This window comes from Leuresthes tenuis, unplaced genomic scaffold (genome assembly GCF_036924035.1).
Source record: "Leuresthes tenuis unplaced genomic scaffold, fLeuTen1.0.hap1 SCAF_16, whole genome shotgun sequence".
In the NCBI taxonomy this organism is placed as follows: Eukaryota; Metazoa; Chordata; class Actinopteri; order Atheriniformes; family Atherinopsidae; genus Leuresthes; species Leuresthes tenuis.
This window is the reverse complement of record NW_027325370.1, coordinates 7268127-7282442: the sequence shown is the minus strand read 5'-3', so window position 1 is coordinate 7282442 and position 14316 is coordinate 7268127. Positions and strand designations below refer to the sequence as shown.

The 14316-nt window shown below is 39.9% G+C and overlaps 1 protein-coding gene across 3 annotated transcripts in view; it reads right to left on the bottom strand.

Moving 5' to 3' along the window:
- LOC140272432 (low-density lipoprotein receptor-related protein 1-like) overlaps positions 1–11331 on the bottom strand; it is an 81296-nt gene extending 69965 nt beyond the window's left edge. For 2 of the 3 annotated variants that reach the window (XM_072367880.1, XM_072367882.1), the window contains exon 1: positions 10725–11331. In XM_072367880.1, coding sequence (XP_072223981.1) covers positions 10725–10800 — 76 coding nt within the window. In that variant the 5' untranslated portion in view covers positions 10801–11331. The remainder of the gene's footprint in view (positions 1–10724) is intronic. The other variant, XM_072367881.1, reaches the window with a different exon arrangement.
- Between the last annotated feature and the right edge of the window lie 2985 nt (positions 11332–14316).

The window sequence follows — 14316 nt, the reverse complement described above, 5'->3', positions numbered from 1 at the left end:
CTGGAGTATAAGATTTGCTAAAAAAGTAACTTGAGCCAGAATTTAAACATGCTTTTCAGTACTAAATATTAGTTACTACGTTTTGCGTCGGGCTGCAACTTCAACATCCCTTTTCAAAACATACAGCACAATGTACAAAGATAACGATGAAATAAGTGAAATAAGTGAACCCAAGTGAGAGAAAACAATGTTTTGTGGAGGATAACAACTCTGCTGTAAAAAGATAGATATGTTTCTCGCCATAATCACAGCAAGTTTAAACATGTAGAAGGGCAGTATTTTCGGATGATTTTCTTCCATTCCAAATATGTCTCATGCAACCACACAGACTTACTGTTAAGCTAATATGAATTGTTAAGCCTAAATTACATGTCGTAGTGAGTAAACTCAGCCTCTGTATGGACTTCTGTATGGCACCATATATCATTAAACATACTGTCCAATCCCGTGCCAATGGCAAATACTGTGTGGGCACATTTTATCTCTACATCAGTTAAAGATATGTCTGAAAGAAGCCAATAAGCCATGGCGAGCATTGATATAAGCATGACCTACATCTGAAAAGCAGGATGCTGTGGCTTTAACAGATTGTTGAAGACGTCAATTATGTATCTTGTGTCTTGAAAGAGTATTTGACTTCAATTGTATCAAAAGATAAGATTTCTGGCCTACTGAAAGTGGTATTAAGCAGTGGAAATAGTTCTGTTTTAACTTGGTTGTTTCTGTCTAAGATTTTTCCCTCCACCCCTATTCAGCAGTGCAGGAAAACTAATCATCCCACTTAAAAAAATATTTTTAAAAAAATCTGTCACAAGACCTTTTTCTTCCATTTTGAAAAAATTCACTGGAATGACAACTGGTCAGAGCAAGATTTCCTTTAAATTTTTTAAAACATTTCAAAGTTTGAATCACAGTCAGTGTCCTTTAATAGTTTTTATATCCTTCTTTTTAACTGACCCTAAATGGAGCAAACTGTTTAAACACTGTCCTATAAATAAAAAGGTACACTTTCTAAATCCTTAATGGCATAAACGATAAAATTCTATTTTCTTTTTCTCTAAATGCAGAGGAATGAAAATACATTGCTAAAAATATTTAGAAGGGAAATGCTTTCGTTTAAGTCTGTTGTCAAAAATGTTGACCACAATGATGAAAAACCAAAGACCACAAAAGCCATTCTACTATTGGAGGTAATTGTTACAGTACTGTATACAGAATTGCTCTGGGAAGGACAGCACTGAAGGTCTCATTGTGATTCTCTGCAGGGACTGAGCCCTCACTCGCCCTGGATGACTTCCCTCCCTATGTGCTTGGCAGGCAGGGAGGTGTTTTGGATGGGTGGTGGAGGGGTGCACCGCAAGAGGGCTGGGATGTGACTGAAATCACAAGAGAGCATGAAGCTAGTGTGTCATTGCGATCACATTCCTTTAGGCTGTCAAGCTAAAGTGGTTAGGCCCTGTTCTTACTTCATGTGATAGTGAAGTGTGTGTGGGAGTCAAACAATAAGATTGTCACCTTTTCACAGGTTCACAGGACTAACTAAGTGATGCAAGAGAATGAGATTTCAACTCGTCTTTCAAACACATTCACACAGAGAATATATTAGGTGTCATAAAGCTGTGATTTCAAATTTACGATAAGCATGAGAGCTGTATAGGAATGAACAGGGAGAGGTAAGAATGTTTGAATGGCACTAGAAAAAGACAAATTATTGTGTTAGCATGCCAAAAGCGGGACTTATAAACATGCATATAAACATGTTAGTCTAACCAAGATCGTATGACATCGAGCTTCCTTAGACTGGACTTGCACAACGTCATGCAGTTGGGAGTCTCATAACCCTACCTGAATATATGCCCACCTAGAATCAAAGGCTCCAAAGTTACAACTTTGACATCTTTTTGTAAAGACAGTAAAGCATATGACAGTATCATTACACCTCATTCTCGATAAAGGCGCCCTCACTCGTATATTTTTTTGTTTCTTTTGTCAAACGGCTAAACATGTCTGACATTGTTGCTTAAAGGTAGCCTTTTCAGACAACGTGCTAACTCGCCATCACTTAAAGGAATTCAGACTGCCGATCTGCTCAGATAAAATCCTATTTATATAACCACTATATCATCTAACAAACCAAGTAGCTTAGAGTGCAGTGAATTCAGCTATACTTGCACATCTGATGATCTCCCACAAAGAAGGTTGGACAGGGAAGAATGTATTGAACGTTTACTCAGAGTCCACAACATTGGGGTGTTGGATATTCAGTCAATGACTTGATTCCGCTCATGTGCAGGTTTGTTACAAAGACAGTGGTCCACTCAAATGAACCACCTGAGCTCTAATGGTAGCTCGACTCAGCTGTGCATGTAACTGTACAGAATCAAAATGCACACACCCAACTCTCTTTAAAAGAATGGCAGAGAGACTAGCTATGGCCTGATGCCAACTTTTTAATTTGGTTTTCCTTTCAGCTCACCAAGGTCCTAATGCATGGAGGTAAATATGCAGGATTTGCCTTTGCTTATATGTTGCCATCTAATCTCCCTGAAAAACACACAGGGCCCTGAGCTGAAATGAGTTAAGAGTGTTGAAGCCTTTGCTATGTAAAAGCATTCCTTTAGACTCTTGGGTCTCTGAGTGAAGCAGCTGGGCTGAACCAGTTGTTCCTTATGAGCAGGCATAAAACTGGAAATAAAACATTGTGGGTTCTAATTATATCATTGCTTTACACACCAGCATGAAATGACCACAGAGAGGAGAACCTTTGAGCCTAATTGGAGGTTGTGGCTGAGGCGAGGGTTGGAGACTGGGGGGAAAGACTGACAGCCCTCCCCTTCAGCAGTCCTCTTTCAAAGCCCACTTGAAATATCTCAAACAAGGATGTGAATTGTTAATTCAGCTTGCAAAGGCAGCATTTTTCCACAGCTGCTGCCAAAATGCTGACAAATTTAGGGGGTTCAAAATCCTATTAGGAACTTACATTTGAGTCCATTTTACTGACAAAAGGTAATGACAAAGTTATTCAGTTACTTTTGTGAACAGACATCAAACGGTGCCATTGATACAAGGTATATAATTCTCCTTACATGAACTCATATATGCACAGTAGAGTTCCCCCAAGATAATGTTATTCTAACTTTAGCATTTCCTGCCACAGCTGAATGGCAACTTGATCACACTACTGTGACTAAATATAAGTAATCCCAGATTGCTAGTGTCTTCTATGCAGAAATCAAGAACCTGAGAAAGGCAACTATAGTGATAACAATGGAGGGCATCTTATAAGAGATAAAATGCGTCTATTTGAAGGAAGCTAACATTCACAGCCCAAAGAGAAATTTAAAATAAGCAAAAAAAGTACATCTCTGTTACTGATGTAGTTACACTCTGTTGCACCCATGATGCATTTCATGCTGAAAGAGTGATTAAGGTTACTGGTAGATGGGGGGGGGAGGAAGTAATTATCTGAATATGTTTTCAAAATGTATTCAATAGAAATAAAATCTGCATTTCACTACTTTAAGTTGGGTTTTGTTTTTTTTTTAAAGCTCTTATCTTGCGTGGGACATATCCAGTGAAACTGAGTCTGGATTTCGTTTCAGCCTAAATTACAAATAACAGATTGCAAATCTGCTTTCTTTCCCAAGAAAAACAATGAGGTGATGTGCTGTGCCATTTTACTTTGCAAAAACATGGCTTATGGATTCTCTTGAGGTTATCAAGAAATGAAACTTACATGAAATGAGTACCAGGAAGTGCAAGCATTATCATTAGAACAGCTACAGTGACATATAAGCTCCTCCATTATGTTGTAATTAAAAGACTTACTGAACAAATGTTTAAATCCAGAGTTGTCATACCAAAAATGCAATAAATCCCTGAGTTACTTCCTGGTATGTGGATGGCCTGACTCCAGTTGTCCGACTTAGTTTGACTTTCAGCATACTGTCAGCTGTATGGAGCACACACTCTCTAAACAGTGCACAATGAATTTCCTCCAAGCACTACACATAGCAAAAAGCATTAAACACAAGTGAATGAGCAAATGCATAAATGTACACAAAGCCTAAGTCTTATAGAAACATCCCTCCCAAGAGTCTGATAAAGTAGATAAAAAGCCATCCTGTCATTGAGAAGAGGCAGTGTCGTGGTTTTATGTAATCCAAAAAGCAATCTCAAAGGTTGAGAGGAACTCCGTGGGATGGAACAGGATGGGGCGGTGAGTAAATTGTGTTGTGGCACCAATTTAGCAGCCAAATGATGGAGGCCTCCAGACACCATCACCAGCTGGGACGCAACACTGCCCTGCCCCCCCCCGCCCGATCTGTCTTCCTGAATGTGGCCATCCGACTCCACAGATCAGCTCCAGATCCGTGCTGCACATTCCAGCACTTTCTAATTGGTTTCATGTGTGTTGCTTTGCTTCAAAAAGACAATCTGTTACAGAAGAATGGCAACACTTTCAAGAAAACAAACAGCTTTGCTTTTGAATCCAAGGAAAAAGTACTTGTTACTGGTTTCTATTTGCTAAAAGACTGCCAGGGCACGTATGTACAAAGTGTGAGAGAGGGCTTACTTCATGATTTAAAAGTATTGTTTTTGGCTCCAGCATGTGCTGTAACACAGACATATCATCCTGATTATAACATCTTTAGACACAGAACACCAGACCGTAATGTTCACCGGAGAGTTTGATGTATGAAATTTACTTTTGTTACACAAGCATGCCCCTGAAACCAAGCACAGACAATTATTTAACCCACCCAGTGCCCTTGTGGATAATTTTGAAGCAGAGGAGTGGAGCATGGATTCTATTTAATGCTGTTGAGAAATAACAGTGAAAAAGGAACATGAAATTACTGGAAAGAATAAATAAAAAGGACTTTGAGTCTACATAGTCTGACTTGGGGCAATGAGAGTGTTACGACATGGGACTGTTTCTCATCACCCATCACCTCCACCCTTCCTGGTGCTCCAATGCGGGACTCAAGGTCTTCAAGGGAGGTACAGGGTTGAAAAATGCAGTCTTACAATAGTGTGTATCTAGGCCACTGAAGTGAAATGTTTTAGTTGAGTAGGTTTTGAAAAGAAGAATCCAGACATTTAACATACTTAAACAAAATATGGAACACAATAATGTGAATGAAGACAGAGAGACATTGTTATTACTCGAAAGAAATATATCTTAACCTAATTTACAACACTGAAGCATAAGAGGATAGAAGTGTGGGATGCCGTCATTTGTAGGAAACACCAAAAATGGGATTAATAACTTCTAATTCAAAGACTTTCAATGACCATTGCTGGAAACCACTAAAGCAACATTTTCGAACGCCACACTGTGCAGTGCCCAACCAGTGGAAACAATCTCTTAGCTTAGTACAAGCTAGGTCACAGCCAAGAACTAAAGCACTAAAACCAGTTCAGAGTGCATGCAATATCCATGGGCTATTCAAGTTCTAAATGACATGTTCAAAGAGGTTGAACATGCATAAGCAGCAGAGGACTGAGTTAGAGTTAGTGCCCACTCTCATGCCTGAAAGCTTAGCCTTTGTGACATCTCACAACAATAGGGTACAGCTTTGACCTCAGAGGTAACCTGATGAGGCCCTGCAGGATGTCACAGGCCAGAGCAGTAAAATGCAATGCAGTAAAAGACACACAGAGTGTGATTGATGGACATAAAGATAAATGTAAATGGGTTCACAGTGCACCAAAGGAGAGTTCTTGTGTAGTCTGCACAGCACAGCTCTGTGGAACCACAGAGGAACCGTCAACCCAGATTCAGCTGTTATGAAAACAGAATATGGGAGCCACAAAATGAAGGCTGGGCCACAGAAACTGAAGCATTCACTGCAATTCAGATGCTTGCAAATCCTGGCTGAAAAATGTCCTCTGAAGCTACCAGGAAAGGTAGGAATGGCAAACCAATTCACTTCATTCTTAAAGAATATGATTTACTGCAGCTGAAGGATGACTTTTTCTGTGATTTAACTGGAGTGGATTGCAATGACTCCCTCATTAAAATCATTCCAAAGAAGGCAGGAGGGAGGAACGCTATTGACCCAATGATTGCTATTGCTAGGAATGACTTAAAACAAAACACAAATGAGTTGACATCTGCTTTACATAACAAACGGCCTTTGTTCAGATGCGATCATAAATCTTGACGGTGGAACCCAAAAAAAAAAAAATTTTCTTTAGACCTTCTTAAAAAGCTGCTTATGTTGCAATCCCAGCATGGATGAGTTACCATGTCTAATGAGCAGCTGCTTCTAGTAATAATAATGGGGGGGGTATGACTGTCCTACAAATTACATAATTCACCTTTTAACCTCGGCCTAATGTTAAAGTCATAGACAACATTATGTCTTTACAGTAATGTTGACAACAAAAGATGAAACAATCCGTCTTTGCCTCAGCACAGGCGCCATAGAAGTCTGCTGCATGTACAGTTACTCTCCAATGAGAGCAAGCACTGTGACTTTGATTAAAGTAAACAGCTCCGACAATTTGCAGCAGCCCATGAAATTGAACCATATCTCCATATATCAGTCTCTCCTCTGACCAGGTGTGAAAGCAGCCAAGGGTCCCGAGATCAATTGATTCTTCAGTCAGGCACAAAGCCAGCAACCCCACCAACATCATGTGCATGGACTGGTAAAGCCGACAAACCTCCACACACAGAAGAGAACAGAGAAGTATCCAAAAAAAAAAAAAAAAAGCTAAGATTTTTGCCAGGTCAGTCTGAAGCATCAAATGATGAGTTCACCACCATAAAGGCAGTATTTTTACAGCTGTGGCAGATGTACAGCAGAGGTATAACTTCACCATATTTAGATTTGACAAGAACAGAAAGTTGAAATGCATAGTGGACCAGATTTATCATCTGGTAGAAAAAGAAAAGAGTTAAAAAGTGCTGAATTTACACAAACCCACACTTCCTATTTTGGTAGCGAAAGCAAACCTTTCCTTTTTGTGATCTTAAACTCTAAACACCATAAATAGTGATGAAGCGAACAGAAAATATCAATTACAGATTATCCCTACTATTCACAGTCTTCAAATAAGCGCTGTTTCAAGCCCGCAATATGGTGGTAACAGCAGTGAAGACATTCATGTCATAGCTTTTAGTCACTGTTGATGCAATAAGAAGAGCAGGAAGTCAAGGGATAAAAACTGGATCCATTCTCACACTACAGTCAAGAAACCACTGCCTGAATTCACAACTGTTTTCTCTTGGTCCAGAGGACCCAAATGTAAAACACCTGCGCATAAGCTTCACACAAAATGTCCCGCAGAAACAACAGGATGTGCACCTGGCTATATTTTACCTCAGATATTCTTTGTGAGATGGTTTTTGAATGGCAGGAAGTCATTTTGGAGACTATCCGTGTTACTCGATAAGTTTGCAGTCAACAGCCTGAAGTGTATAGAGTTACAATAATACATCCTTGGTGAATACCATCTTGAAAAGCTGAAGAGAAAAATACAATATGTGATACCTGTTGAATTTGTGTGAAGGATGCTGAATGTTTTTTTCAGTGACAGATCTTAGGAAAAGGTCCCATTAAATGGGTCAGGCAAACAGAGTGGACGCCTCAGGAATTCATCTGCAGCAGTCTCTGACTCACATTTAAACATTTCTCTAACAGGATTATCCTGCTTTTAAAGGTTGTGACTGAGACTTTGTAACTACGTGGACATAATTTACATCAATTTACACATTTAACAGTACACTGTTTATCTTATCTTATTGAAATGTGGTACGCATGCGTCTCAAAACCAAAAATGGGTATAATCCAAGTCTTGAAACAGAATTTCTGAAACAAGTTTGCATTTACTGTAATTCAACAACAGCTGAAATTGATCTTCGACCAACAGCTGGTAAATCAACCAGCTGGAGCCATCTTCATAAATTAGGGCTGAAACTAGCATTTTTTTTTTGTTACCAACAAAGTTGTATAATATTAACCAATTTAATCACCACAGAATGTCAGTACAATTTGAGAAATTCCTTTTACATTTTCTCAGATTGTGTTGCCTTGTGGATTAGGAATGTTGAGCTATATTGGTTCCGACGATAATGGTAACATTTAAAAAATTTGATCATCACCTATTGTCAATAATATGAACGTGATAATGATTTCTGCTCAGTTGAAGAAAACATGGTAATATTGATTTTGTTCCTTTGGCAGGATTTTGTACATATATGGTTACAAAAGTTCCCCATCTCAAAGCTGACTGCTAACCCCATTGTTTTCAACAGATAGTGCAATAAGATCAATATCATGACTTTTTTTTCCAGCCACAATGTTCATATCAGGAAATTCAGATTTAGGGACCCCAATTACTTTACAAATATATATACTTTTTTTAAAATTCTGCAACTATTCTGCATCTATGGAAAAAAATTGATTATGCCCAATTTTCTCAAAGGTATAGCACTCTCTCCATACTGTTTTCATATTTTTATACATACATGTGAAGAGCATGAGCCTGATGTCAACCACATTCAAACACCATTCAACATCAATATCAGCAGAGGGCGCGTACCAATACACAAAATGGAGTGCATGTTGGCAGGTTATTCCAAGGAAGCTTTCACTGTTATCACAATCATCTGCTGAATTTCAGCAGATGGAACCACTGATAGACAAAAAAAAAGAGAGAGAGAACAAAAGGATAACTGTAAACTTGTACTGTTGCTGAAATGTTTCAGTTAACCACAGGGTGGTTCGTTCTGTTGTTGTCCAGTACCCAATGACGTGCCATTTTCTCTGGCAAACATCCAGCGACACAAAGAAAAGCTTCAAGTCCTCACAATTAGTAAACTTTTTTGATTGTTTTGCAAAGTTTAGGCACCATTCAATTATCTCTGAAATGAATAGCAAAATAGCTTTCAATGAGTATTCTGATGACTAACCAAAATAAAACAAGTTTGAGATTTCTGCTTTTTAAATGGAAACTTTTAACTTCTTTTACATCTTTTTTATGCAACTGCGAACAAAGCCTGGGTGTGTTTTGGGGCAACAGATGGAACAAATAGCAATCTGAATGTTTTTTAACTTCTAAAAATGGTGAAAGCCATATAGTCCTTCTTTTTGATTCACTGCAGTTATAGTATCCACAATGATCATGGATTAATCACAGCCGGTTTTTGTTGGACTACGTCTTGTCATAACAGTGTAGAGCGCCAAAACCGATAAATAACAAAGGCCTTTATGCAATTAAGGAGCTGTTTCCAATTTTCTTAATAAACCAATTAGAAGAAGATGTAAAAAGTTGAACTTGCGAATTATATCCACAAACTTTTATCCTTCAAGATTCAAACTACTCCAAAGGGAGACTGGTAAATCAACCGTTCTTAATAATATTATACAAATATGCTATGTTGCCTTCACCACGACTCCTTGCGGTATAAACTATGTGTCAACTTCAGAAGACTGATTCTTTGCCTCACCCCTTCGTCACCCTCAGCTCTTCAGCCATTGCCCTTTCAATCACATCTAAGTGGGATTAATGGTCTCCCTGTGTCCAGATGTTACATACTGATGGAGGAGGGAGGAGCTTGAAAACTCATGTAACCTCATCTATAGCTTTCTCTGTCAACACCCAAAACTTATGCAAGGTCTTCTAAAACAGAGCAGGCCTCTAAGCTTTTGTAAAGGCGTGATAAGTAGTGGCAGGCCTCAGAGACTAAATTAATTGCTGCCTCAGTCTTTGGCACAAAAAACATTACAAATATTTATCCAAACAGGATTCAGCCAGGTCATGATGGCCACTGGACATCAGCAGGACCTCATAACTCCTTAGCGTTTATGTAAGCAACATTAAATACTGAATATTGTATATCTGTAGAAAAGGTGCAAATCGTCTCATGGTACTTTAAAAAAAAAAAAACTGTTAGCTCAACAGGTCTGCAATGCATTGTCACAAGAGCAGTGGTGCATTTGATACCTCATAATTACCATCTGGGATTCAGGAGTATTAAGGAGCTTCCAAGACCTAAGAGGATAAATGCACGACTATTCATTTCACTCTCAGACATTACCTGCCTGTCACTAATAAAGTGTAATTCCCGGGTACCCACTAACTCTACACGTCGGGACAAGTCGCGCCACTAAGAGCAACCAGAAAACTGTTGTTTTCATATGCGTCAAGTAGCTGAAAACAAACAAAAACCGATCTGAGCTGTTTGGGATTGGGGAGTGGAGCGTGGCGTTCCGATTTCTGTGGGCAGAAACGCAGCAGGTGGGGTTGGATGTTTGCTATCAGCTGCAGCCACACAGAAAATACATAAGACTTTTTTTTCCTCTATGGTAAATGGAAGGGAAACACGTACTTCGCATCAGTAATTCTGTCGTTCAGGCAAGTACTGCGATACCTCCCTACCTGCTGAATATTCCAGCAGTGAATAACCTCACTGTCTGTTGTCCTTTCAGGGAGGCCCTTTCTGTCTGCTCAGACAGAAGCAGCTACAAACGTAGACAGATTTTAGGCCAAAACAAATCAAGACAGTCCCTATGTGCACCATACTTTCTCTGACAAAAGGCTTTCGGTCTCTCCATCTGAGGAGTCTGTTGTGTTATCATAAAGGCAGTAAATGTTCGATGTTGGCTCCAACTCTTGTAACCATAGGCCCGTGAACAGATGCTTTGTAAGGAAAAGTGCCCATGCTCTCTAGAATATCACAATACAGGACAACACAACAGGCTTCTTACCCGTGGTTATTGCATCATTAGGAGAAAGGATCTCCAAGCAGAGTATAAATCCCAAGTAGAACAATCTCATCGCCATCTCCTGAGCAATGCCCGATGGCACTGCTGTTAAAAATGAATAGATAAAAAAGTTGGCTGGCTTTCTAAAACCAAAGCAGCCCAATCAGCCACCTCATTCGAACCCTCTCAGTGGTCCGGGGTACGATTGTCCGTTCAGCTGCACCCTGAGTCCCGCACGGTGACCGCTTCAGACGTGCTTCTGCAATCAAAATAATAATAAAAAAGGAGACCTGCTACAGCCCAACGAGGATACAGGCAATGCAGCAGCACAGTCATGTATATTTCGAATTGATTATCGGCATCCAAACATGATGCACAGTGTACCCTCTATCTCTGTGCTCGTCGGGCTCTTTATTTCACCACACCATGCCACCGGAACCGTTCAGTTGGACAATAGAAGCGCTGCAGCCGCCGCCTCCGTTCACTTCTTTCCGTGCCAAATTAAAAGAAGAAATTAAAAGGCACGACGCGTTTCTTCCGTTGGACCGCCAGTATCTCCCTGCGCCTGTGGCTGCATGAGTGGATGGTCAGCCTCTCAAGCCCCAGCACGGTGAACGAGCCCGTGACGTCACGCTCAACTCCTCAAAAAAGGGCATTACTAAACAACAATCCCTGTCTGCGCATGCCCGAAAACACCTCCTTTTCTCCCTTTCCATGGGCTTTTTCCTAAATCGTGGAGGTGGAATAGAGAGGGGAGCCGCAACTGGCTCTCTTAGAGAAGCCATGTTGGCTCCAGTTTTCTACAGAGTCCAGTCTTTTTTTCTCGCTACAAGATTGCATCTAATGATAATGACTTTTTTTTTAACACATAATATATTATTTTCAAATGCTATTCATACTTTTAAAGTTATTTTCAACTTTGGCATGGTAGAAATATTTTTTTATGAAATTCTTTATTTTCTGTAAAGATCATGGTGTATTGTTATTGGTATGAAACTATGCAATTCTTAGATTTGCATTTGGTTGGCAGGTGAAAGTAGAAACGCAAGAAGCAATGAGTGGCACAAGTAGATGTGACACAACCTTTGCATTCTGCACCCCAGCAGGCCCCCTGGTGGTGCAGGAAAAATAGACTGGCTGTTTTCAGATGGATCTTGCTACATGATTTTGGTTAAACGTGGACGACAGTGCAAACTGCTCGAACCAGGGCATTTAGACCTTGTGATCGGTGCAGTTGTTCTTTTCTGTGATTTGTCTTTTAGCAAGGATATTCAAACACCATCCAGTGTTTCTTTAAAACTACAAAACAGAGTCTTGATGCATATAAACTAAATACTGCTGTTTTGCTAACAAATCATCTAGAACAATTCTATAAACAACATACATGTGCACAGATATATGATGATTACCCTATGACTGGGAACTGATCTGAAACATTTTAGTTATCTTTTTAAGGCCCTTGCATCTCATCCTAACTCACTGATGGATATAAGGACAACTGTAGGTCCACTTGCAAAAGCTGCTTCGGAAGTGACAAAGAGTCTGGATTGGCCTCCCGGCCATCCAACCAGAAACTAATCTGATGGGATGTGATGGCATCTATGGGAAGCAAGTTCAATTCACAAAAATATCCCTGTACCACACACACCAGAATATGCTCAAAAGTTCTGTGTCTGCTCATTATCGGGCAGGTGGTTGTTCATTTTATAGCTGCTCAGTGTATAGCTGTAGCCCTAAAGAGATTCTATTCTTTATTTTGAGTATGGGAATAAATCACCTATAAGGAATCGTTATACAGCATTTAAGAAAAAAATGCAATATTTAATATGATGTTAACGGGAACAAACTGCCCCTACACCAATGTAAAGATGCCTTATGAAATCTTAACAGATGTAGGGTTTGTCAGATGGAATTTAAAGTTGAAAAATAATTATTGAACATTTTGATAAACTTCTTTCACCTGCAGGGGGCACTGAATACCCACATTACAGGGAGGAATTCAGACCTAGTCATCTTTTTATATTATAAAAAAAGGTATCCAGCAGTTTAAAGCAATGTATAATTCTGTCAGAAATGTCTGATAGAAATAAAGTTTGCAAGATTATCTTTGCTCCTGCCACAGTCAGCTGCTAACCTTTTATTCTTTATGCTGGTGTATGATATTATGCAATGTCCTTTTCCCATCAGTATTTATTTTCATGGGTAATAAAAACAACAGGTGTGTATTTCACGCCACACAAAGACAGTAATTTTTGCTGCCTCCAAATTTAAGGAGGAGCATTCCTTTCAGGGGGTTTCAGCTCACAGATGTTTACCCAGAGTCTGAATCACGGGAGAGAATGTGAAGTATGTTGACATTCTGCAAAACATGACTGGATCTCAGTTTAATTTATACACTTTTCAATCCAAGCCGGTGAAAATGCTATGGCGGTTTTTTGTAAACTATCAGACAATGCATTTCAATATTTCTCCTTTGCAAGTCCACTGGAAAATGTAGTCTTCTGAGGCAAGCCATTTGTTTGACATTTTTCTTTAACTGATGTCTCTATTGTTTGTCAACACCTGCATAATTGCTGGTGTCACCTCAACCTGAGAATGCCCCCTTGCTGAGAGGAGGGTTGAGCACTGTCATCGAAAAAAGAGACAGACGCCAGCGTGCTGTGTGGGAGACAGCTTGAAAGAGTGCCAGCGTAAACACTCCCAGACCACATGTTCTCCCAGGGCAGAGGGGCTGGCCTCTCTCCAAGCACATCTGCACACAATCCCTCAGCTAATACTGGGCCAGCCAAGGAGACAGAGCGCGGCAAAGGAGGGAGAGGAGAGGGGGAGAGAAGTGCTCCCTGACAGGGAGAACATGCTTTCTCTTTGATCATGTGGTGTCATTGATGAAAGTGAAAAAAATCTAACCCAATAGAAAAATAATTGATAAAACAAGCAGTAGGTGGTTGACAGGAACCTGCTGCTTGTGCACAGAGTTAGTAAAAATTGTCTTGTGAATGCGCACCACGATCTTTATTGCCATACCATCAGTACCAAAGCACATGACGATATCGGCTTGGCTACAATTTTCACCAAATTTTCCCTAAACTTAAAAGAAAGGGATGTCTGCACATTTGAACCCAACTGGTCCTACACAGCCTCCTCCTGCATCTGTAAGATACTACTGTGTGTAAATTCCAAAAATTTTCCCGCTGTTGTATTAATTAATCTAAAAAAATAAGTATTCCAGCTCACATTAAGGTATCTGTCCTAACAGTTTAAATTTCCTGTCCTTTGGTTTCCTAGTAAAGTGTAGCCTTGTGCATATTTTCACAAAGAGGTAATTACAGAGCATGCTATGCTGACAACACCTGAGGAATGTGAAGCATGCAACAGCAGCCTGTGTTCTCCTCACCACTACCACCCCCCAACACTCGCTCCATCTTAATTCTCCCCTATCTGCAACCCTCCCCCATACGGTCCCACCAGTAAAGCACCCACCCAACAAAATGTTCAACCTGGCATTCTCCCACAAGTCTTATGTTTATGAGTAATTAATCATTGCTATTGTATATTGAAGTTATTCTCCCAGGAAACCTACCATAACACTAGAAAA